Source organism: Octopus sinensis, linkage group LG19 (genome assembly GCF_006345805.1).
Source record: "Octopus sinensis linkage group LG19, ASM634580v1, whole genome shotgun sequence".
Lineage (NCBI taxonomy): Eukaryota > Metazoa > Mollusca > Cephalopoda > Octopoda > Octopodidae > Octopus > Octopus sinensis.
Window position 1 is genome coordinate 46,081,463 of NC_043015.1, and position 27,437 is coordinate 46,108,899.

Here is a 27,437-nt window from a genome sequence, read left to right on the forward strand (position 1 = left end):
TGTGAGTGGATTTGGTAGACGGAAACTGAAAGAAGCCCGTCGTATATATGTATATATATGTGTGTGTATGCTTGTGTGTCTGTGTTTGTCCCCCTAGCATTGCTTGACAACCAATGCTGGTGTGTTTACATCGCCATCACTTAGCGGTTCGGCAAAAGAGACCGATAGAATAAGTACTGGGCTTACAAAAGAATAAGTCCCGTGGTCGATTTGCTCGAATAAAGTCGGTGGTCCAGCATGGCCACAGTCAAATGACTGAAACAAGTAAAAGAGTATATATATATATATATATATAGAGAGAGAGAGAGATACTGGCATACACATACTCTCTGATACAAACATGTATATATACAAACAGATATATATATACACAGATGCAGGTACACCACGCAAAGATACAAACACACCATCAAATTAATACATGTAAACAAACAAACAATCTGTATACAATGAACTTACCCCAAAGCAATGCGAACCCAGCCTCCCAAGGAAGGCGGGGAAGGGTTATCATCAAGGGTGGCGGGAGGCTTTCTCTTCCTCTGACTCACTCGGATTGGGTTTGTATCAGTGCTGAATAGACCATCACCTTGGCTGTCTGAACTGCTACTCACTTCGGTCCCTGGGGAAGAGAAATAATAATATAATAATAATAATAATAATAATAATAATAATAATAAATAAATAAATAATAAATAAATAATAAAAAATAAATAAATATATATATCCGCAGCTAGCAGGTTTATACAGGTGTAGACCGATGATGGGCAAAGACATCCGACTTCGATAGGAAAATGCTCCACTTTCCAGCCTGCGTCTTCACATTCCTCGAGGAGGTTTACATAACGGTTCAATTTTCGAGCCCGTGCGGCGTCCATATTATCTTCATGAGGAACCCGTTAGCTCGACTGTATTTACAACTTTCCTTCTTTCACACCACATCGAAATATCTGGTTTTTTTTCGTAACTGGGATGGGAAAGAAAAAGCTATGACAAGAGAAGCTAGTTACTGATGTTGAATAAAACCTTCACTTTTTGGCTATTTTGAAATAACGGTTGAGTTTTTCATTCCGCAGAATGAAGAATTTAAACAGCAGCAGCCTCATTTGTGTTTGGGTTTTGCTTCCTTTCCGTGCCTGCCGCAGGACTAGCAGGGTGGAGGGGGCGGGGATGGGGGCGGTTGAACATGATAATGCAAAGATGGATGAAACCTTGAACAATACCCGACGCTTTCCATCAAGTTAAAATGGGCGTCCGTGGAAGGTGAAGTACATTCCATTCCATTCCACTTCTCCCCTGTAGGTAACAGACATGCTGTGTAATTGATGAGTTGATGAAGATGCTGCTAACGTGTAAGACCGAGTACAATCTCAGCTGTGAGTGAAAACACACGCACAACTGCAGGAAAGGGGAGGTGCTGCTGCAACAACAACAACAACAATTTTTTTTTTAAATAATTTTAAAAATACATCTTTATCGTCTCTGTGTTTTAATCATAGGACGGTGGCCATGCTGGGGCATTGCCGTGAACACTTTTAGAGGAAACAATTTGACCCTGGTACTTATGTTTTTTTTCCCCCAAGTTTGGTATTTATTCTATTAGTTTCTTTAACCAAACTACTGTTATGGGGATGTAAACAAACTGGGTGCAGGAGTGACTGTGTGGTAAGTAACTTGCTTACCAACCACATGGTTCCAGGTTCAGTCCCACTGCGTGGCACCTTGGGCAAGTGTTTTCTACTATAGCCTCGGGCCGACCAAAGCCTTGTGAGTGGATTTGATAGACGGAAACTGAAAGAAGCCTGTCGTATATATGTATATATATATGTATGTGCGTGTGTTTATATGTTTGCATTTGTCCCCCCAACATTGCTTGACAACCGATGCTGGTGTGTTTATGTCCCACTGGTATCACAACTACAATTTCCATTGATTTTTGAGCGATTTCGATTCCGATTTCACTTGTTAACAAGGGCCGAAGAAATAACATCAAGTACTGGATAGCGGGGAAGGGACTCCTAACAGAGTGTTAGGAGAGGTGGCTGTGTCTGAGCCCCTGGTCCCACAAGCTACAGCTAATGAGAATGGGAACACCCATTCCTTAAAAAATCAACAAGGAAAAAAAAAAAAAACACAGCAAGACTGTCACAGTTCAATTGCTTTTCCATCATAGCTCTGTTCAATCAACAACAAAAACCAGAAAGAAAAAAAAACCCCCAAAAAACTTTCAGTGACAAGACATGCACAAGCACATCTACTATTGCTGAGTTTGAACCCCCGATGCAAAAACCATAAGAAGTTACTGCCGTTTTTTCAACAGTGAAAGTAGGTCACACAACTTATATATATATATATAAAACCATCCCCCACCACCACCACAAAAAAAAAAGTTTGTTTCTTGAGACTGCTACAAGAAATATTTAAAAAGTCATGTAACGTTATATGTACAACAGAAATATAATATAATATAATATAATATAATATAATATAATATAATATAATATAATATAATATATATATTCACGTTCACATTCACACAAAGAAATTATTCAGCATTGCATCACATATCTAATTTGCTGTCTTCTTGCTGAAACGGGACACTTTGGACTAGATTTGCACACATGTGTAAAGCAGTGTGTGTGTGTGCGTGTGCATGTGTGTGTGAGAATGTGTGTGTGTGGCGAGAGTCTGTTGCTCACCACTCCCATAGACAAAAGCATGTCTTTCTCTTTGCAGCTCCCGACCAATCAAACGTTCCTTCAGTATTGTGTGCTTGTGTGTCTGTGTGTCACATATCTCCCAGTCTTTCCCTTTTTTTTCAGTTTTTCTTTACCTGTGAAAGAGAGAATGAGTGTATGTGCGTATCCATATATATATATATATATATATATATACACACACATATATACACACACACATATATATACACACACACACACATATATATATATATACACACATATATACACACACACACATATATATACACACACAGCTAGTTTACAGAGGTATAGATACTCTGTCTAAACCCAAAGAAATTAATGACCCATGAACATTGCTTTATGTGTATGTGTGTATGTGTCTGTGTGTGTACACAAACACACACATCGCTGGGTAAAAAATTAGGACACACACACACCAGTTCACATAGATGATTAAGGCATACTAGCAATGGATCGACTTTCAACAAGAATACTCACACACACACACACACACACACACACACACACACACACACACACACACACGCAGAGTCTTACTTTTCTCTCAAATTACCACAAAGCTCTCTTTCTTTCAAATCGTTTCATGCCAATGTTTGCCATATTAACAAAAAGGTGTGATGATCCCTATTTCCCAAATTTGAACATTTGCATATTGTTAGGTAAAAAAAAAAAGGAAGGAGGAGGAGGAAGAGGAGGAGGGGGGAGATAATGAGAAAATTTATTTTATTTTGCCCTCCCCCCATATCAAACCCCCCCACCCCATTCAGTACACATCCCACATCCCACCCAACTTTTTTTCCTAACAGCCAGATGCCTTTTCTTACCATTAATTACTGAACCATGAAATAGAAGTGGCACCTGCTTTTTCAGAAAAAAAAGAAAAAAAACTAGGCAGACTAGAGTATGCAGCCTCATGTCCCTCACCCAAGAAATAGCTTGGCACACAAACACACACACACACACACACACACCAATGGGGTACCTACGACAGGAGGCTTAACCCTTCAGTTTTCACATTATTCTGTCAAAAGCAATGCTTATCTTTATTCTGTTATTCTTTCACACGTTTCAGCTATTTGATTGTGGCCAAGCAGGAAAACTGCCCCAAAGGGTTTTAGTCGCAGAAATCAACCCCAGGACTTATTCGTTGTAATCGACCCCAGTACTTATTCTATCAGTCTCTTTTGCTGAACCACTAAGTTACATGGAATGTAAACACAGCAACATCGGTTGTCAAGCGACATACACACACACACACACACAAATAAATATATATATATATATATATATATTTAAAACAAGCTTCTTTCAGTTTCTGTCTACCAAATCCACTCACAAGGCTTCGGTTGGCCCAAGGCTATAGTAGAAGACACTTGCCCAAGGTGCTACGCAATGGGAATGAACCCCTAATTTTTCAGGGCAGTGTCCCAGCATGGCAACAGTCTAATGACTGAAACAGGTAAAAAATAAAATGTGTGTGTGTGCTTCTGTTTATACACACACATCGGGGACTTAATGAGTATGGAAGAACGACAGACAAAACCAAATATCATTCATCCTCAGCAGCAGTAGTATTTATTATTCACATACGTACACGCGTGTGTGTTTGTGTTTCTCTGTCTTGGCATCGTGTAACAGTTGTAAACAAGTGTCACCATCACATAAGCAGTCTGTCATGACATTGCGTGATGGCCGTACACTATGTGTCACTATCGTATAAACAGTGTCGCTAATTCCCAATAACTTGTGAAAACACAACCTGACAAAAAAATGTTGAATCGTTAGCACCAAACACGCAATTTCTTTCTCTCCTTGTTTCTTTTCTGTGTATCTTTCTGTCGAAGAGCGTAGGCTCGAAACGTAAAAGACTTGTTTTATTTCTATTCCTGAGCGCCATACTAATACATTGTTTGTTTGTACTCCACCTGCCTTCGTCTTTTGTTTATTTTCGTTAACCTTCCCGAGAAATTTATCAGCTTGCTTAGAAATCGGTGAGGGTTGGTAACAGTGAAGGGCACCTGGCCACAGAAAATCTTGCCTGAATAAACTCCAGCCAACCCATGCAAGCATGGAAAAGTGGACGTTAAAACAAGGATGACAATGATTATGATGTTACTGTTTTATGCTTATATTTCATGCTGTTTTTTTCTAATCCATTGATTCTTTCCCCCCTTATCAACTGCTAAGCTGTATGTCAGCCTTTGTGACTGTCTTCCTCATTTGTCACTTTAGTAGTATGTTAAAGAAATCACCAGAGGGTGTTGGGGGTGGATTGGCAGAATGGTTAGAGCACTAGAAAAAATGCCATGAAGGCTTTTTTTTTCTTTCTTTCTTGGCACTACTCTTTTACTCTTTTACTTGTTTCAGTCATTTGACTGCGGCCATGCTGGAGCGCTGACTTTAGTCGAGCAAATCGACCCCGAGACTTATTCTTTGTAAGCCCAGTACTTATTCTATCAGTCTCTTTTGCCGAACTGTTAAGTGACTGGGACTCTTTTGCCGAACCATTAAGTGACGGGGACGTAAACACACCAGCATCGGTTGTCAAGCAATGCTAGGGGGACAAACACAGACACACAAACACAGACACAACAAATACATATATATGACAGGCTTCTTCCAGTTTCCATCTGCCAAATCCACTCACAAGGCATTGGTCGGCTCGGGGCTATAGCAGAAGACACTTGCGCAAGGTGCCACGCGGTGGGACTGAACCCGGAAACATGTGGTTGGTAAGCAAGCTACTTACCACACAACCACTCCCTGATTGAGAAACATTGAAAAAACAGCAGCAGTCACACATTGAAACTGATAAAATAGAATTCTTTCTCCACTAAAAGAACTTCTGTCAGCTGGCAGAACTGTTAGTGTTGGACAAAATACTTTATGCTATTCATTCCAGCCCTTCATATTCTGAGTTCAAATTCTGCTAAGGTCAACTTTACCTTTCATCTCACTAGGATCAATAAAATAAAGCACCAGTCAAGAATTTTTTTTTTTGTTCCTTCTCGAGCCATGCCTGGCTCATATTGGCCGGGACACCAGTCCGTCGCAGGTGAGCTGCAAGATGCAGGAGGAAAGAGTGAGAGAAAGTTGTGGCAAGAGAGTCAGCAGAAGTTCACTATTACCTTCTGCCAGAGCCGCGTGAAGCTTAGGTGTTTCGCTCATAAACATACACATTGCCCTGTCTGAAATTCGAACCCGCGATCCCTCAACCTCGAGTCTGCTGCTCTAACCACTAGGCCATGTGCCTCCACCAGTCAAGAATAGGAGCTGATGGTACTAATTAACCAACCAACACCTCCCTTCAAAACTGCTAAGTTTTGTGCCTTAAATCAGAAACCATTATCACTGTTTCTAAGACAGGTACAAAGTCAGAGGTGGGTGGGTGGGTGGAGGTGGGGAACTAGTCAAATCAACCCCCCAGTATTTGGCAAGGACTTTGTTTTATGGCCCAAGAGGAACGAAAGGCAAAGTTGGTTCAGCACAGGGTGGAAACAGACAGTGGCGCCGCAACTAGTCTGACAAAAAAAAAAAAAAAAAAAAAAAAATTGCTGGCCTTGTGTCCACCACAGCAGAAAGAATTGTCATCAATATAATCAAGATAATGATGGATTTGCCATTCCACCTTCCACAAGTATTGCTCGGTCAAGAGAAAAATGTCAATACCATCTGTAACAAAACGCTAGAAAATGAAGACTAATTAACAAGACATCTTGGATTCCTAATTAAAGTAATTTCATTTGGGCGGGAAAGGAATGGCACCCGTAGAACTACACCCCTCCCCCCTTACACCGTCTCTTAAAATTCTCATGCTTTGAGAATATGCAAAAACCATCATCATCATCATCAACCACTCCCACCCCCAACACCTCTGCTGCTACTGCTGCTGCAAAGGATGTCTGAAACACAGTAAGAAACGTGACCCTGTTTTGAATTAAACAACAAAATTACTTCAGAGAAAGAGAAAGGAAGAATGAAAGAATAAAAACACAATTTAAAAGAAGGAAAAAAAGGATTAAATATCAAAAGATATAACACACACACACACATGGAGGGGGGGGGAAGAGGAGAGATTAAGAAGAGAAAACAAAAGTGATAGAGATCAAATTTCATTAAAAAAAAAAAAAAATGAAGAAAAGACAAAGAAGGAATAATAATAATAATAATAATAATAAAAAAATTGGTATTGGTATCACAGCTGAAGAGTTAAAATAATTAAACCCGTAAAGTAATAAAAGCAACGAAACACCCCTATTAAATAATTGGTACCATGGGAACAGACTGAAACTGAATTCCACATTAGCCAAAAAAAAAAAAAACAAATAAATAAATTTAAAAAAAAATTTAAATTACATGGAGTGTGTGTGTGTGTGTGTGTGGGTGGGTGTTTGGGTGTGTGTCGGTGGGTGGGAGACAGATTCAAGGTTGGTTCACATCTGGCTAGAACAGCAAAAATATTTCTGAGCAAGAACACAAGAAGTAAGTAAATAAATAAATAAATAAATGGTAGCTAAAAGAAAAATTAAAAAAGATTCTTTTTATCCAGACTCAAGAGTGTAATTCTACCCTTTTTGAGAAGGAGCGGGTACATGCGAACTGAGAAAGCGATCATCATCGAGTATCAGCAGAATATAAAGGGGGGGAAGGAGAAAAGGAGCAACATGAACGGAGAGGTGAGAGCTTGGTGAAATAGTACCCCTGACCTGTGTGGGCGTGTGAATGTGTGTGTGTGTGTGTTGTCTTCTGTTGAAGGTTTTCCTATAGCAGGGTCAAGCTCAGGAATGTCTGAGACAAGACAGTGAGAACTGACCTCAAGGAATGAGAAATCTGAATGAACCAGAAATGATATACACAGATATACTGTTGGCTGAGCGTTCCAGTTGATATGATCAACCAAATAGTCTTGTTTCTTTATTGCCCACAAAGGGGCTAAACAAGGACAGACAAAGGGATTAAGCCGATTACATCAACCCCAGTGCATAACTGGTACTTAATTTATCGACCCCGAAAGGATGAAAGGCAAAGTCGACCTCGGTGGAATTTGAACTCAGAACGTAACGGCAGATGAAATACAGCTAAGCATTTCGCCCGACGTGCTAACGTTTCTACCAGCTTGCCGCCTTTAGTCTGCTCCTGAAATTAGCATGCAAGTGGCTGAGTATTCCACAGACACGCGTACCCTTAACCCTTTAGTATTTAAACTGGCTGTATCCAGCCTAAAATTTTCCACCAGTTTTATGTTCAAACTGGCCAGATATGGCCTGTCATGCCTACCTAACAATGTCATTGTAAAAATAAGCAATCACCCACTACACTCTCGGAGTGGTTGGCGTTAGGAAGGGCATCCAACTGTAGAAACTCTACCAGATCAAGATTGGAGCCTGGTGCAGCCATCTGGTTCGCCAGCCCTCAGTCAAAGTCGTCCAACCCATGCTAGCATGGAAAGCAGACGTTAAACGATGATGATGATGATGGCATTACTGAAATCTACAAGATAATGCATGCTTAATTCAATGTGAATATATAGGCGCAGGAGTGGCTGTGTGGTAAGTAGCTTGCTTACCAACCACATGGTTCCAGGTTCAGTCCCACTGTGTGGCATCTTGGGCAAGTGTCTTCTGCTATAGCCCCGGGCCGACCAATGCCTTGTGAGTGGATTTGGTAGACGGAAACTGAAAGAAGCCTGTTGTATATATATATATATATATATATATATATATATATATATATGTATATATGTATGTTTGTGTGTCTGTGTTTGTTCCCCTAGCATTGCTTGACAACCAATGATGGTGTGTTTACATCCCCGTCACTTAGCGGTTCGGCAAAAGAGACCGATAGAATAAGTACTGGGCTTACAAAGAATAAGTCGACTAAAGGTGGTGCTCCAGCATGGCCGCAGTCAAATGACTGAAACAATTAAAAGAGTAAAGAGTATATAAGCATTGCATTTGCCAGAGTAATCTAATTAACAGAGTTCTCGGGGGAGATTCAGCATAACACGATGTGACAAGGTTGGCCCCTTTGAATAACGAGTACAACTCAGTTTTGCCAGCTGAATGGACTGGGGCAACAAGAAATAAAGTGTCTAGCTGAAGGGCTCAACATGCCAACAGGAACAGAACTGATAACCTTACGATCAGGAGTCAAACACCCTTGCTATTAAGCCATGTGCCTTCACACAGAAGGGTATATTGCAAACTGGTTTAACCAATACCGTTTTCTATAGCGATGTTTGAACAAAAATTTTAATAATTTTATATTTTGCTGAATTTACCTGTATTTACCTGCAATTAGAGTTACTTTGTGACAAAAATTATGGGATAGAATTGGTTGAGAACCTTTCATTAAATTATCTTCCAAAATTCACATTAATATATTGATAAATAAAAAAGTTATAGTTGTTTAATGAAACCAGACTAAATTTATGATTATGTTAGAAATTAATTGAAACACATAAGGGGTGTATTTTGGTCAGAAATATAGTAACGAAAGGGTTAAGCTATGTGCCTCCACACAGAAGGTATATTGCAAACTGGTTTAACCAATATTAGCAGGTATAAATGCACGTGGCCCCTATTACAAATATATACACTATTTTTAAGGGTTCATATTTAAATTAAATCTGTTCATCAATAATTAGCATGCTAAATAAAAAATAATAATAAAATATTCATTAAATTGTGTTGCAAACAGCAGCTAAATAGCAGAAACCAGTTTAATTAAGTAAGCATTAAGAAACTAATTAGAAATAATTAAAAAAGTGAACATTAAAAAGCTAATCAGAATTAAGCAGTGAGGAAATATTAATTATTAAATATTACTATAATGTTATGACTACCTTATTTGATGGCCTATAAGATGCATTTTTTTCCCCCCTCAAAAAATGCTTTGCAAAACCAGCCCAGGTCCTAATTGCAAAATTAGGGCTCCCATAAGCTTTAATGCACTAAAATCTTTTTTTTTTTCTTGAAATATGCATGGCTGAAATTGGAGTTCATCTAATATCATCATCATCTTCGTTTAGCGTCTGTTTTCCATGCTAGCATGGGTTGGACGGTTCAACTGGGGTCCGGGAAGCCAGAAGGCTGCTCCAGGCCCAGTCTGATCTGGCAATGTTTCTACGGCCGGATGCCCTTCCTAATGCCAACCACTCCATGAGTGTAGTGGGTGCTTTTTACATGCCACTGGCACAGGTGCCAGACGAGGCTGGCAAACGGCCATGATCGGATGGTGCTTTTTACGTGCCACTGGCACGGGGCTTTTTGGATTTTTAACAACATAGAAGTTTATTTCAGCTACTTCGGTGGAGGCGCGTGGCTTAGTGGTCAGGGTGTCAGCATCATGATCGTAAGATTGTGGTTTTGATTCCTGGACCAGGCGACGTGTTGTGTTCTTGAGCAAAACACTTCGTTTCCCGTTGTCCAGTTCACTCAGCTGGCAAAAATGAGTAATGCTGCGATGGACTGGCGTCCCAACCAGCTGGGGAACATGGCTAGGCTTTAAAAGGGCGCATTTATTTATTTTTTTTATTTATTTCAGTAAGTGCAGGAGATAACATGTTTCGGCATTATTAGACCTTTTTAGGGAAGCACTGACTCTACTGTAGTTGATGAGATAGTGTTGAGAGAATCATTAGGCAGATGTACATACAATAAGGTACTCAAGTTAACATGAAAATTTGCACCAGATGGAATATACTGAGAGGAAATTCACTCTCAAAGACGACCATTAATAACGAAATAGAAATTTATTTACTAAGCCCTTTCAAAGACTTGCTAATTAATCTTCAATTTTAATTGAAACAGATAAGCGGTATGTTTCATTAGAAATATAGTTAATTGGGATGTGCATCCAATAATGATGAGGAGGAGGAAGCAGATGAGTTACAGATGATCGTGTTTATGATACCATGCTAAACTAACAGCAGGAGAAAAAAATAAAATCAGTATTTTATATTCTGATTCTGCCACCATTCTTAAGTCTCATCATAATAACTGGTATTCAGCATCCCCTTTTCCATGCTGGCATGGGTTGAACAGTTCGACAGAAACCAAAATGCCAGAGAGCTGTACCAGTATCTGCTTTGGCATACTTTCTACAGCTGGATGCCTTTCCTAAGGCCAAACACTTTACAGAGTGTACTGGGTGCATTTTTTCATGGCACCAACACCTGTGGGGTCACCAAGGAATGCACAATACAAAATTGGCTCAACTGAGTTGGGTATAGTTACTGAACAATGTGAAAGTATGATACATGGGAAGAAATAGGTGTCTTGCTGAAGAGATGAATGCACAGCTTCCTTAGATAGGGAGACAGAGAAACAGACAGAGATGGTGATTGTACTCTCAAGGAACTTGCAGTTTAAGAAACTCTCTACAGCTTAGTTCAACTACTTGGGAGAAAGTATCAGAAGAGAAGGAAAACAAAAAGGCAGCATCAATCAGTTTATTACATCAATTACTGTAACATTCAAGGTGGCACAAGCTGGCAGAATCGTTAGCATGCCAGGCGAAATGCTTAGCAGCCATTTCATCCATCTTTACGTTCTTGTGAGTGGATTTGGTAGACGGAAACTGAAAGAAGCCCATCGTATATATATGCGTGCGTGTGTTTGTGTGTCTGTGTTTGTCCCCCTAGCATTGCTTGACAACCGATGCTGGTGTGTTTATGTCCCCGTTACTTAGTGGTTCGGCAAAAGAGACCGATAGAATAAGTACTGGGCTTACAAAAGAATAAGTCCCGGGGGTCGATTTGCTCGACTAAAGGCGGTGCTCCAGCATGGCCGCAGTCAAAATGACTGAAACAAGTAAAAGAGTAAAGAGTAATGCCCATAATGTCAAAAACAAAGAAAAAAAAATAAAGAGTTTAACTGAAAGAAAATCTTACCTGAAGGACTTCCAGCAGGGACCATTTCTTCAAGGTTTTCTTTACAAAGGACCTCTACGCTTTTGCCTTGCCCTTGGAGGAGATCTTCGCTGCTCACATGGCTGCTGTTTGAACCCTTTCTGTCTGACGTCGTAGAAAGTACTGTTAACGGTTCGGACACGACAACCACCTCAGCCGAAGTCTTAACACTGATGAGAATTGACTTTCCGAGTGTTTTCTCGTCCTTAGTCGCCCTCGGTGTCACCTTTGACAAAAGCTTGTCCCCTCGTTCGGCAACAGTACCCTCAGAATTGCTGCAAACACTGTTTACCACAGTGCTCTTGCCATCTGTGAGAGGTTCGATTGGACACAGTTCGGAGACCACTTTGTTTTGGACAGGGACACGGTCTTTTGCAGTGCTGCTTTTTCCGGGCAAAGTTAGCATCACAGATGGGTTTAAATCGCACTTAATGCTGCCGGTTTTGCTAAAAGGTCTGGGACCATTGATTTCAACCTAAATAAAGTAAAAAGAAAAAAAATTTCTTGTAACTTTTGTTAAATGAAGGGACAATTCTTTTTTGTTTGTTTTGCATCTAAATATCAAAAGCTGATTCCAAATTAACTTGAAACAACAGAGTACTTAAAAATGTCTTATGTTAGTACAAGGTTACAAACTTGAAAGGAGAGAGAGTCACAAACAACTGAACAGGCAAGGTATATTGCCGGTATAGCTGGCGTCTATTTTACTGACCTTGGAGGAGGTAAAATAAACCATTCAAGTTGATCAGTTGGGTCTGAACAGAGAACATAAAGGAATGTGACTAAATAACCACTGCTTCTTTTCTTGAATGATTCCAACTGAATTGTGTATATGTATATATATATGTGTGTGTATGTATATATAATATATATCTAACGTGAAGGTTTACGAAAATAAACAAAAGACGAAGGCAGGTGGAGTACAAACAAACAAATGTATTTAGTATAGCACTCAGGAATAGAAATAGAAAAAGTCTTTTACGTTTCGAGCCTACACTCTTCGACAGAAAGATACACAGAAAAAAAACAAGGAGAGAAAAAAATGCATGTAGGAGCTAACGGTCTATATATATATGTGTGTGTGTGTGTATATATATATATGGAAATTTTAGTTAAGATACCTGTGCCGGTGACACGTTAAAAGCACCATCCGAACGTGGCAGATGCCAGCACCGCCTGACTGGCGTCCGTATTGGTGCCACGTAAAAGCACCAACTGATCGTGGCCGTTTGCCAGTCTCCTCTGGCCCCTGTGCTGGTGGCACATAAAAAGCACCCACTACACTCATGGAGTGGTTGGCGTTAGGAAAGGGCATCCAGCTGTAGAAACACTGCCAGATCAGACTGGAGCCTGGTGCAGCTTCCTGGCTTCCCAGATCCCCGGTCGAACTGTCCAACCCTTGCTAGCATGGAAAGCGGATGCTAAACGATGATGATGATGAAATAACAAATATATATATATATAAAAAATTTTTTTTTTGATGTAGGCCTCCGTGTTAAAAAAAAAATTATATATATATATTATATTAATTATATTTATATTATTTGTTATTTATGTATTGGTTTATGTCTAATAGTTGCCTAATAGTGGTTTTATCTCTAATTCATATTTTATATATTTATATACTGTGAAATTTGATTTAATACTAAATCTAATTTTCCCTGTAAGTTTGGAGTTATACTCCCTAATGTTATTATTATTATTATTATATATATATATATATATGAGTTGGAGCAAATATCAGAATTGAACAGCCGAAATTTGCTATGATGATTCGGTGTCTGACTGAAGATTGAAGGCTTCGAATGATTTGTCTGTGTTCCGTGTTCATCCCTTCCTGTATTTCACGTTCATTATATATAAAAACATTTATTCTTATATTATTGCGGCGTTACGTGCACCCCCCCGTTTGTTTGTCCAATTTTAAAACCCTGCACGACTTCTATATACACTGTCTTTCCTACCCGCCATTGCTTCTTCACCAAACTATTTTGGCGCCCTCCGATTCTTCCCCCTCTTCCTCCCATCCTCCTTAATCCCTTCTTTCTCCTTTTCTCTTGGTCACTGATTCTGTCCCCTGCCTTCCACCCTCTTTGATCCCTCTCTCTCCTGCAACCTGCTGCTTCTTAACCATTCCATTGGTTGCCATCGTATCTCGACCAACATGTGTCCCCGCTACCGAAACGGTAATTATTTCTACGCCAGCTGCTATGTTGTTGTTTTTGTCTCTCATTTGGTCAAAGTCGTATGACAACCACCGTTATATATATTTTGTTTATTCATTACTGTTTTCAATTTCTTTTCGTCTCTTGTATCACATCCGTCTGTGCGTTCACATTCCTGTCTTCTACCAAGAATCTAATGCTTACAGCTTAGTTTTTTTTTTCTTGGGGCTGGCCGAGTTGGAGCAAATATCAGAATTGAACAGCCGAAATTTGCTATGATGATTCGGTGTCTGACTGAAGATTGAAGGCTTCGAATGATTTGTCTGTGTTCCGTGTTCGTCCCTTCCTGTATTTCACGTTCATTATATATAAAAACATTTATTCTTATATATATAAATACTCTTTTACTTGTTTCAGTCATTTGACTGCGGCCATGCTGGAGCACAGCCTTTAGTCGAGCAACTCGACCCCGGGACTTATTCTTTTGTAAGCCCAGTATTATTCTATCGGTCTCTTTTGCCGAACCGCTAAGTAACGGGGACATAAACACACCAGCATCGGTTGTCAAGCAATGCTAGGGGACAAACACAGACACACGCATGCATATATATACATATATACGACGGGCTTCTTTCAGTTTCCGTCTACCAAATCCACTCACAAGGCTTTGGTCGGCCCGAGGCTATAGTAGAAGACACTTGCCCAAGGTGCCATGCAGTGGGACTGAACCTGGAACCATGTGGTTGGCAGACAAGCTACTTACCACACAGCCACTCCTGCGCCTATATATAATATATATATATATATAGGCTCGCCTGGCACCTGTGCAGGTGGCACGTAAAAAGCACCCACTACACTCACGGAGTGGTTGGCGTTAGGAAGGGCATCCAGCTGTAGAAACACTGCCAGATAAGACTGGAGCCTGGTGCAGCCTTCTGGCTTCCCAGATCCCCGGTCGAACCGTCCAACCCATGCTAGCATGGAGAACGGACGTTAAACGGTGATGATGATGATGATATATATATATAATATATATATATATATATATATATATATATATAATATATATATATTATATATGCCATAAAATCAGCTACTATAATAGAAATTGTTATGTGCCAACACCCAAAATACAAAAACGCAGAATCAAAGAAACCAGTACATAAAGACTAGCTAAGAGGTTAACGAGTTCCTATCAAATGAACCATTGTTTTAACAGCAAACCTCACCACCACCGTTGCTGCTGCTATACCCCCCCCCACTATTGCCACCAACACCACCATTACTTTCTATCATTTGTTTGGAGGAGTCAAAAGGAAGCAAGTGCTGGAAACAAAGGACTAAATTGTTTTGTGAAACAATTTAAGTTGATTAGACTACAGACGCAGGGGATTTAGCTAGGAATTTCCACTTTAAAACACAACAATTATTATCGTTGTCGTCATATTTGCGAGTTTAACATCTGCTCTTCTCGAGTGACACAACTTATCTTGATTAAGTTTGCAGGACATTCTTTCAAAACCCATTTCTGTTCTCACTTTTATTTGTGTGCAAAAAAAAAATAAATTTTTTTTGTGGCCGTTGCCTTACCGCCTGACTGGGCCCTCATTGCTGGACTGACTCCTGTGCAGGTGGCACGTTAAAAAACACCATTTCAAGCATGGCCGTTGCCAGTACCGCCTGACTGGCCCTCGTGCCGGTGGCACGTAAAAAGCACCCACTACACTCTCAGAGTGGTTGGCGTTAGGAAGGGCATCCAGCTGTAGAAATTCTGCCAGATCAAGATTGGGGCCTGGTGCAGCCATCTGGTTCGCCAGGCCTCAGTCAAATCGTCCAACCCATGCTAGCATGGAAAGCGGACGTTAAACTGTGCTGATGATGATGATGAAGAAACCACTGACAGTTTCCACTATCTTGCAGTTCATTATCATCATTTAACATCCGCTTTCCATGCTAGCATGGGTTAGATGGCTTGACTGGAACTGGTAAGCCAGAGAGCTACACCAGGTTCCAGTCTGAATTTGGCTTGATTTCTACAGCTGGATGCCCTTCCTAATGCCAACCACTCCGAGAGTGTAGTGGAGGCCTTTCATGTGTCACAGCACGGGTGCCTTTTATATGTCATTGGCAAAGGTGCTTTTTTTTTTTTGCACACGTCACCAGCAAGGAAGCTGTTATGTGTCACCAACGCTGGCCACAACTATGATTTCACCTAGCTTGATGAGTTTTCTCAAGCACAGCAAATCACCGAAGCACCTTGTCATCACCTTCGTGGGACGATAATATCAATATTATCGTGGTATTGTTCTACTGTTGGATGCCTTTGATGTCACTTGCCCTTATCTATTTTTTTAAGAAAACAGATTATTTCATTTCACTCGACTTTGAAAGCACAAAGCTAGAAGATGATGTTTTGACAGACATTGTCAGCAAACGTCATCGATTTATTAACCTCAGGACATACATGTAAAATGCAAAATGTAAATATTTATACATGTACACACACACGCACATATATATATATATATTAAATGATGATGATGATGATGATGATGATGATGATTAATATTTATTTATATGTTCAGTTATAATAAAAGCAGTTCTAATTTTACACGGGGTTACTCTGTACGTTAGCAGAATACAAATTTATTATTCTTCAACAAGAATGTTGCTGACAACGGCTTTGAAATGTTGGCCAACCAATGATGGCTAAGCTGGTTGAAACTTTGAAGTCACTATCGACAACATTTTTGTTTAAGAATAATATATATATATATATATCTACCACACACACACACACACACATATATATATATATATATATCATCATCATCATCATCGTCGTTTAACGTCCGTTCTCCATGCTAGCATGGGTTGGACGGTTCGACCGGGGTTCTGGGAAGCCAGAAGGCTGCACCAGGCTCCAGTCTAATCTGGCAATGTTTCTACAGCTGGATGCCCTTCCTAACGCCAACCACTCCGTGAGTGTAGTGGGTGCTTTTTACGTGCCACCTGCACAGGTGCCAGGTGGGGCTGGCAACGGCCACGGTCAGATTGGGTATTTTATGTGCCACCGGCACGGAAGCCAGTCGAGGCGGTGCTGGCATCGGCCACGAGTCGGATAGTGCTTTTTACGTACCACCAGACCAGGGATCCTGGCTGGTTCAATTCGATTTCGATTTCGCTTGCCCCAACATGTCTTCACAAGCAAAGGGGTTGGCATGGGTGCCTGTCGTACGGTCGCATTGGAGTATTTTACGTGCCACGGCCACGAGTCGGATAGTGCTTTTTACGTACCACCAGACCAGGGATCCTGGCTGGTTCAATTCGATTTCGATTTCGCTTGCCCCAACATGTCTTCACAAGCAAAGGGTGTTGGCATGGGTGCCTGTCGTACGGTCGCATTGGAGTATTTTACGTGCCACGGCCACGAGTCGGATAGTGCTTTTTACGTACCACCAGGCCAGGGATCCTGGCTGGTTCAATTCGGTTTCGATTTCGATTTTGCTTGCCCCAACATGTCTTCGCAAGCATGGGGGGTTGGCATGGGTGTCTGTCGTCGGATGAGGTTCTATATCGACTTCGCTTGCCTCAACCGGTCTTTGTGTCCAAGGGAGGAAAGGCATTCATAAGTGGGCTGGGCTCACTTGTCCTGCCTGGTCTTCTCACGTACAGAATATTTCCAAAGGTCTCGGTCTCGGGTCATTTCCTCAGTGAGGCCTAAAGTTCGAAGGTCGTGCTTCACCACCTCGTCCCAGGTTTTCCTGGGTCTACCTCTTCCACGGGTTCCCTCAACTGCTAGGGATTGGCACTTTCTCACACACCTATCTTCATCCATTCTCGCCACATGACCATACCAGCGCAATCGTCTCTCTTGCACACCACAACTGATGCTTCTTAGGTACAACATTTCTCTCAAGGTGCTAATGCTCTGTCGAGTATGTACACTGACATTACACATCCATCGGAGCATACTGGCTTCATTCCTCACGAGCTTACGCATGTCCTCAGCAGTCAGGCCCATATTTCGCTGCCATGTAGCATGGCTGTTTGTACACACGCATCATACAGTCTGCCTTTTACTCTGAGCGAGAGGCCTTTAGTCACCAGCAGAGGTAAGAGCTCCCTAAACTTTGCCCAGGCTATTCTTATTCTAGCAGTTACACTTTCAGCGCACCCACCCCCACTACTGACTTGGTCACCTAGATAACGGAAGCTATCAACTACTTCTAGTTTTTCCCCCTGGAAAGTGACGGAAGTTGTTTTCTGCAGATTTTCGGAGGTTAATGCACCCGAGCATCTGCCACATACAAAAACTATCTTCCCAGTTAGCCTACCTTTGACATTGCTGCACCTCTTATGTGTCCATAGCTTACACTGGGTACATCTTATAGAGTTTCTACCTACACCTTTCCTACAGATCGAGCAGGGCCATCTTCCTGAAGATATTTGTGGATTGTCTACCTTCTACTTATTAGTACTTTGGTTTTAGCTAGGTTGACTCTAAGGCCCCTTGATTCTAAACCCTCCTTCCACACCTGGAACTTCTCCTCCAGTTCTGATAGTGACTCAGCAATAAGAGCAAGGTCGTCAGCGTAGAGGAGCTCCCAGGGACAGCCTGTCTTGAATTCCTCCGTAATTGCCTGGAGTACTATGATAAATAGGAGGGGGCTGAGTACTGAACCCTGGTGGACCCCAACCTCTACTTTGAATTCTTCTGTGTACATGTTGCCAACCCTAACCTTACTTACGGCATCTCTGTACATGGCTTGCACAGTCCTCACCAGCCATTCATCTATCCCTAGTTTCCTCATTGACCACCAGATAAGGGATCGGGGGACCCTATCAAAAGCTTTCTCCATGTCAACGAAAGCCAGGTACAGGGGCTTATCTTTGGCTAGGTATTTCTCCTGCAGCTGCCTTACCAGGAATATAGCATCAGTGGTACTTTTCCCTGGCACGAACCCAAACTGCATCTCATCTAAACTAACTCTCTCTCTAATTAGTTGGGCTATGACCCTCTCCGTAACCTTCATTACTTGATCCAACAGCTTGATACCTCTGTAATTATTTGTATCTAGGGCATCACCTTTACCTTTGTAGCAGTTGACTAGTATGCTGCTGCACCAGTCATTGGGTATGACTCCTTCGTGTATCACCTGGTTGACTATACGGGTGACTAGGTTATAGCCGACACTGCCAGATATTTTGAGCATCTCTGCAGTAATTCCTGATGGGCCTGGGGCTTTCCCTGTCTTCATGCTTCTAATTGCCTTAGCTACCACGGAACTATCAACTCGGATAGCTGGTCCCTCTGTAGGGTCAACATTCGGCAGACTCTCTTTATCCCATTCATTTTCCTCATTCAGTAACCTTTCATAGTGGCGTCTCCAAGCTTCTCTCTTTGCATCCTCATTTAGCGCAAGTGAACCATCCTCCATGCGAACACATTTCTCTCCTACCACATCACGATTCTCTCTCACACACTGTCTTGCAACACGAAATACCCCAAGTCTTTCATCCTCACGGCGCAGGACATTGGCAAATTTTCTCTTATCTGCTTCCCCTCTGGCTAGATAGACCTGTCTCCTAGCTTCCCTTCTGGCAGTCTGATACCCTTCCCTGCTACCACCGTTCTTCCAGGCCTTCCAAGCCTGTTTCTTTTGTCTAATAGCCCTGTCAACAATATTGTTCCACCACCACGTTATTTTGGGTCTTAAGGGGACTTTGCACCAGCCACAGATCTGGTCAGCGGCTTTCAGCAGGTTGTCCCTCAGAAACGTCCAGTTGTCTTCTACCCCATGTGTAGCTATACCCCCTTCCACTTCGTCAAAGGCTTCAAGTAACATATCTCTAAATCTCTGTCCATTCGCAGGGGCTTTAAGCTTCCAGACCCTTCTTCTCCATGTTGGTCGTCTTCTAGTCGCCCTCTTAGTCCTGATCCTAAAGTCACTAACTACCAGTCTATGTTGTGGGGTGCATTCTTCGCCTGGGAAGGTTTTGGCATTTATAAGCAGCCATCTTTCCCTTTTTCTGGCAAGGATGTAGTCGATTTGGCTAGTATGCCGGCCCGATCGGTAGGTGACCAGGTGGCTTGTTGTTTCCTGAAGTTAGTGTTGCAGACCATAAGACTATTCGCATCGCAGAACTCCAGCAGCCTGGTTCCCTCCTCGTTGCGGGAACCATAACCGTAGCCTCCATGTACGCCATGGAAGCCCCCAGCATGTCGTCCAACATGCCCATTGAAATCACCAGCCACAAAGAGAAGGTCCCTGTCGTTCGTCGATGAATCACCAGCCACAAAGAGAAGGTCCCTGTCGTTCGTCGATGTATGTGTGTATGTATATGTGGGTATGTATGTATGTATGTGTATGTATGTATATGCGTGTGTGTGCATGTGTATGTATGTATTCATTTATTTGCATGTGTATGTATGTATTTGTGTGAGTGTGTGTGTGTATGTATGTATCTCTGTGTGTGTGCATGTATGTATTTGTGTGAGTGTGTGTATGCATGTATTTATTTGTATGTGAGTGTGTGTATGTATGTATGTATTATGCATGCATGTATATGAAACAAACATTAAACTTTTAAAATATGCATTTTTAAAGAAAATATTGCAAATATGCAATTTTGCTTTTTCATACTTACATATATAATATATATATATATATATATATATCTACACACACATATATGTATATGTGTGTATATATATATATATTATATATATATATATATATATCTACACACACATATATGTATATGTGTGTATATATATATATATATATATATATATATATATGCATACATATACACATATATATATATATACACACACACATATATGTATATATACATACATATCACTGTGATCACCGTGACCGACCAGACTATCAGATGTTGCTACATATCGCTGCTCACAATGTTTTAGCCTTCAAATGACGCTGGCTAAGCGCGCAGGCCAATATATACACACACACACATATATATATATATAAGATGGGCTTCCATGCAGCTTTTTGTCAACTAATTTTTCACAAGCTATTAGTCAGCCAGAGGCTAAAGTGGCAGACATGTTCTCAAGGTGCCACAAAGTGAGATAGAACTTAAGATCACCTGGTATCAACACACGCTCTGTATCTACACAGCCATTGTAGGGTAGGTATGAGAGGCTACACATGACCGGTTTGAATGTCAAAAACAGGTAGAGTAATTGGGCCAGATATGGCCAGTTTAAATGCTAAAGGGCTAAACCCTGCTCAATCAGGGTTGCCTTGGAGACTCGACAACAACGTCATTGTAGTAGCTGACTGAACCAACCACTACTAGTACACATCTGGTACTATTTTAGCAAATAAGTGAAAGCTTTTCAATTCAGTGCAATTCAAGTTCATTTAAAAAAAACAAAAAAAAGACATGTTCCATTAATAAGACCTCAAATTTAGTGGGAGGTGAGGACAGGTGGGGTAGTCCATTAACTCAGCCCTAGTATTTTGACTGATACTTCTAGTTTGTTGATTACCAGAGGGACTAAAAGACAAAGCCGAACTCGGTGAGATTTGAATTCAGAATGTAAATGACAGTAACGAGTGCCGGAAGATATTTTGTCCCCGACCCTTAAAGATTCAGGCAAACCACTGCTGCTAATAGCAATAGTTTCTAGCTTCCTGTTTCTGTTGTACCTGTATTTCTAAGGGCCAGCCTTGTCACTCTCTGTGTCATGCTGAATATCCCCGAGAACTACGTTAAGGGTACACATGTCTGTGGAGTGCTCAGCCACTTACACGTTAATTTCACGAGCAGGCTGTTCCGTTGATTCGGATCAACCGGAACCCTCATCGTCGTAACCGACGGAGTGCTTAAAAAAAAAGTTTCTAGCACTAACCCAAAGCCACAAACTTTGAGAAAGGAAACAACTAAGTTACCAACCCCATTAATTTTCTGGTATTTGTTTTATCGTCTCCACCCTCTGGAAGAATGAAAGGTAAATGTAACCTTTAAGTATAGGAAAACAACTGCAACAATACATAGAGTGTGTGTGTGTGTGTGTTTGCTGGAAAGTTGTTCGATTCAGTGTTTAGATTGAATGTGTTTTACTGGTGGTACTTACACTGTCAGATAGATATGTGTGACAAGGTAAATACAAAAGGAATATATGAGAAAGGGAGAGGGATATGCAGAGAGGAGAGAAAGGAGGGAAGAAAGGAGAGAGGGGAGAGAAAGGAGGGAAGAAAGGAGAGAGACAAAAGGGAGAAAGGAAGGGGAGGAGAGAGAAAGGAGAGAAAAGAGAAAGGAAAAAGGAAAGAGAGAGAAGAAAGAGAGATAAAAGGGAGAGAGGGAGAGAAAGGAGAAAGACAAAAGAGAGAAAGGAAGGGAGGGGAGAGAGAAAGGAGAGAAAAGAAGGGAGAGGAGAGAGAAAGGAGAGAAAAGAGAGAGGGAGAGAAAGGAGAGAGAGACAAAAGGGAGGGGAGAAAGGAGAGAAAAGGATGAGGCACGAGGAAAGAAAAGAGAGAAGGAAAGATTGCATGAGACAGGTGCGCCGAAATGTCAAAATTGGGACAGGTAATGTGAAATGAAGGCTTGAACACCTCCACGCATAGTTACAGACGAAACAGGAAGCGTATGTGTGTGTGTGTGTGTGTGTATATATATATATATACGAGCGAGCGCTTGATCAATCAATGAAGATTAAATTGCCAGGAGAAAAGAACTGAAGGTTAGCAGGGAAAAAAAAAGGCTATACGAGAAAGAAAGAGAGAGAGAGAGAGAGAGGGGAGAGAAAAGAATAAAGCAAGACTAGAACTGCCCCTCCCCCCCACTTTTACAATATAGAGACTGTAACAAGGAGGAGGAAGAGGAGGAGGAGGGCAAGGCTGTCATGAGAGAGAGGTGCCGAGCAGGTGAATGAAGTAGAACGGAAAAAACACAGACACAAAAAGTGGCCAGAAAAATCAAGTTGATATCCTCACAAAAACACACACTGCCTCTGTCTCTGTCTCTGCCTCTGCCTCTGTCTCTGTCTCTGCCTCTGCCTCTGTCTCTGTCTCTGCCTCTGTCTCTGTCTCTCTCTCTGTCTCTGCCTCTGCCTCTGCCTCTGTCTCTGCCTCTGTCTCTGTCTCTCTCTCTGTCTCTGTCTCTGCCTCTGCCTCTGCCTCTGTCTCTGCCTCTGCCTCTGTCTCTGTCTCTCTCTCTGTCTCTGTCTCTGTCTCTGCCTCTGTCTCTGTCTCTGCCTCTGTCTCTGTCTCTCTCTCTGTCTCTGTCTCTGCCTCTGCCTCTGTCTCTGCCTCTGTCTCTGTCTCTCTCTCTGTCTCTGTCTCTGCCTCTGCCTCTGCCTCTGTCTCTGCCTCTGCCTCTGTCTCTCTCTCTGTCTCTGTCTCTGTCTCTGCCTCTGCCTCTGTCTCTGTCTCTGCCTCTGCCTCTGTCTCTGTCTCTGCCTCTGTCTCTGCCTCTGTCTCTGCCTCTGTCTCTGCCTCTGTCTCTGCCTCTGTCTCTGTCTCTCTCTCTGTCTCTGCCTCTGCCTCTGTCTCTGTCTCTGCCTCTGTCTCTGCCTCTGCCTCTGTCTCTGCCTCTGTCTCTGTCTCTCTCTCTGTCTCTGTCTCTGCCTCTGCCTCTGTCTCTGTCTCTGTCTCTGCCTCTGTCTCTCTGTCTCTGCCTCTGCCTCTGTCTCTGCCTCTGCCTCTGTCTCTGCCTCTGTCTCTGCCTCTGTCTCTGTCTCTGTCTCTGTCTCTGCCTCTGTCTCTGTCTCTCTCTCTCACACACATTCTCTGCCACAAGTGATTTTGTTTTTATACTGTCTGATAGCAAGCTTACTGAGTGGCTGTGTGGTAAGTAGCTTGCTTACCAACCACATGGTTCCGGGTTCAGTCCCACTAAACATATACGAGAGAGATACATCAACAGACATCCTCATCAAAGGTTTATTCGGTTATTTTAATTCATTAACTGGTCCCTTGGTCAAACAGACTGACAATTACTCAGAATAAATTCATAGCCGCAAGAGTGGCTGTGTGGTAAGTAGCCTGTTTACCAACCACATGGTTCCGGGTTCAGTCCCACTGCGTGGCACCTTGGACAAGTGTCTTCTATTATAGCCTTGGGCTGACCAAAGCCTTGTGAGTGGATTTGGTAGACGGAAACTGAAAGAAGCCCATCGTGTATGTGTATGTGTGTGTGTTCGTGTGTCTGTGTTTGTCCCCCTAGCATTGCTTGACAACCGATGCTGGTGTGTTTATGTCCCCGTTACTTAGTGGTTCGGCAAAAAGAGACCGATAGAATAAGTACTGGGCTTACAAAAAGAATAAGTCCCGGGGTCGAGTTGCTTGAGTAAAGGCGGTGCTCCAGCATGGCCGCAATCAAATGACTGAAACAAGTAAAAGAGTAAAGGTGGGTAAATGTCGCAAGAATGGCCAGTATAAACGGACCAATTCTGAGGATACACCTGTAGCATAAAAAGGCATTATAAAAGGAGAAAAGGGCTCTCTACCCACCACCCCTTTGACCAGGATCCCGTGGCTTTTATGGGTTTTTCCATGAGTAACCTTTTCGAAGCGCCTCCCCTATTGGGAGTTTTAAATTGTTACTTATTTTCTTTTGTTAACCTGTTTTTTACACGGACCTTTTTTTTTAAAAACGGACAAAACCCTTTGTAACCTTTCGTCCTGTTTTGTCCCTTCATGTTTTTAATTAATTTTTGTCAGCCCTTGTGGCCAATAAAAGAATTACAAAATCGAAATCGATCAACATCAATGGAAATCGTAGCTGTGATACCAGTACCGGTGGCACGTAAGCGAACCATCCGAACGTGGCCATTGCCAGCGCCGCCCCGACGGGCCTCCGTGCTGGTGGCACGTAAAAAGCACCATCCGAATCGTGGCTGTTGCCAGCCTTGCCTGGACCCCATGCCGGTGGCACGTAAAAAGCACCATTCGTCCGTGGCCGTTTGCCAGCTCCGTCTGACACCTGTGCCGGTGGCATGTAAAAAGCACCCACTCCACTCATGGAGTGGTTGCCGTTAGGAAGGGCATCCAGCTGTAGAAACATCGCCAGATCAGACTGGAGCCTGGTGCAGCCTTCTGGCTTCCCAGACCCCAGTTGAACCGTCCAACCCATGCTAGCATGGAAAGCGGACGCTAAATGATGATGATGATTATTATTCTGTTTTTAGAGGTTGATAAACACAGCTGCTGTGCATCTAATCTTCAATCTAGCAGGAAAACCAATCATCAATATGTCTGTTGACCACAGATTGATCAAGTTTCAAAATCTTTCAGCCAACTTTTCCAACAGAGAAAACAAAACAAGACAAATTTAACCAAACTTTAAAAATAATGTCAAATAATAAAATAAAATAAAATAAAGTGAGGTCAATTAATTAATCAATTAAATTGCATCACAGGTGTTTGTTAAAGTAAAAATCTTTAACTCTTTAGTATTTAAACCAGATATAATCTGGCCCAAATACTCTACCTGCTTTATGGTCAAAGTGGCCAGATCTGGTCTCTCACACCTACCCTACAATGTCATTCTAAAAATAAACACAACACATCTTTGAAATCCCAAAGCTCTGAGATAATGCATGATTAATCCCAAGCAATGTGAATGCATAAGCATTGCATTTGGCAGATTAATGATTCCTTGAGGATTATCATTAATATTATTATTATTACTAAAGGTGGCGAGTTGGCAGAAACATTAGCACACCGGGCGAAATGCTTAGAGGCATTTCGTCTGCTGCTACGTTCTGAGTTCAAATTCCGCCGAGGTCGACTTTGCCTTTCATCCTTTCGGGGGTCGATAAATTAAGTACCAGTTACGCACTGGGGTCGATGTAATTGACTTAATCCCTTTGTCTGTCCTTATTTGTCCCCTCTATGTTTAGCCCCTTGTGGGCAATAAGGCATTTCGTCTGCCGCTACGTTCTGAGTTCAAATTCTGCCAAGGTCAACTTTGCCTTTCACCCTTTTGGGGTCAATAAATTAAGTACCAGTTACGCACTGGGGTCAATGTACTCGACTTAATCCCTTTGTCTGTCCCCTCTATGTTTAGCCCCTTGTGGGCAATAAAGAAATAAGAAATGTTAGCATGCCAGGCAAAATGCTTAGCAAGCATTTCATCCGTCTTCACATTCTGATTTCAAAGGATTATTATTATTATTATTATTATGAAAACAGTGAGTTGGCAGAATCACGAGCACATCAGATGCAATGTTTAAGGGCATTTCTTCTGTCTTCGTCTTTTGTTTTTTTACGTAAACTCTCCCTATACATATATATATATATATATTTATACACACACATACATACATATAAACATGTGTGTGTATGTGTATATAATTTTCAAAGCAGCTTGAGTGTTGTAAACAATATTGATCACACATACACAAGTCCAAATTCCACCAAGGTCAGCTTTGTTTTTCATCCTTTCGGGGTCAATAAAATAAGTGCCAGTTGGGCATTAAGGTCAATGTAATCGACTTTAGCCCACCCCCTAAAATTGCTGGTCTTGTGCCAGAATTACAAAAACTCATCATTATTATTAAAACACTGAAAGACTTAAGTGAAGTGCAATGGATGTAGTTTTAGAGCACTATATTGAAGAGCAAACACACAATTGAAAATATCTAATTTTTGTAATGGATGTTCACAATGTCGATGAGATACACGGATAGGTGGTGAAATATTTGTTTGAACATCAAGTTAAAAATGAGTTTTAGTCATTGGACCACATTTATCTGAACAGAATTGACTGGGATCGATCAATACCATCTGTGTTAAATTTTCTAAAATAACAATATAACAAGATTAATTAACTGACAAAAATTATTAGTGGTGGTGATAGTAAAGAGGACAATCATAATGAAAAGGAGAAACACTTCTTTTTTTTTTTTTTTTAATTGTAAGAATACAGAATCTAACAATTTTTCCTCCTCATTAAGATAATTGGTAACTGGTAGTGGTACTAAGGGAACTAACTCTGATTAAGTTTAAACTAACATATACTCTTTTTTTACTCTTTTACTTGTTTCAGTCATTTGACTGCAGCCATGCTGGGGCACCGCCTTTAGTCGAGCAAATTGACCCCGAGACTTATTCTTTGTAAGCCCAGTACTTATTCTATCGGTCTCTTTTGCCGAACCGCTAAGTTATGGGGACGTAAACACACCAGCATCGGTTGTCAAGCAATGCTAGGGACACACACACAAACACACACACATATATATATACATATATACGACAAGCTTCTTTCAGTTTCCGTCTACCAAATCCACTCACAAGGCATTGGTCGGCCCGGGGCTATAGTAGAAGACACTTGCCCAAGATGCCACGCAGTGGGACTGAACCCGGAACCATGTGGTTGGTTAGCAAGCTACTTACCACACAGCCACTCCTGCGCCTGTATATATATATATATATATATATTATATATATAAAAAAGAAACAAATTGTTGTTACTGGTGATTGACAGCAAGGACATAAATCGATTTCATTCATAGATAAACTGAAAACACGGTAGAGTGATTGAGGGCTCACATAATTTCCAACACCATAGAAGGGAAATCAGACAAAGAGGTCCACCAGTAAAAATTCTAGAAATACTTATAAATTATTCACTTGACAATGACCAAACCACTGAATCCCC

The 27,437-nt window shown here is 41.5% G+C and overlaps 1 protein-coding gene across 1 annotated transcript in view; it reads right to left on the reverse strand.

Annotated features, from left to right (window-relative positions):
* The window catches only part of LOC118767207 (SWR1 complex bromodomain subunit bdf1-like), a 54,854-nt gene that overhangs the window by 23,617 nt on the left and 3,800 nt on the right, over nt 1-27,437 (reverse strand). The window contains exons 2-3 of the mRNA XM_036511455.1: nt 11,614-12,106; nt 460-619 (exon numbers count right to left, since the gene is read on the reverse strand). Of these exons, the coding sequence (XP_036367348.1) occupies nt 460-619; nt 11,614-12,037 (584 nt within the window). The 5' untranslated portion in view covers nt 12,038-12,106. The remainder of the gene's footprint in view (nt 1-459; nt 620-11,613; nt 12,107-27,437) is intronic.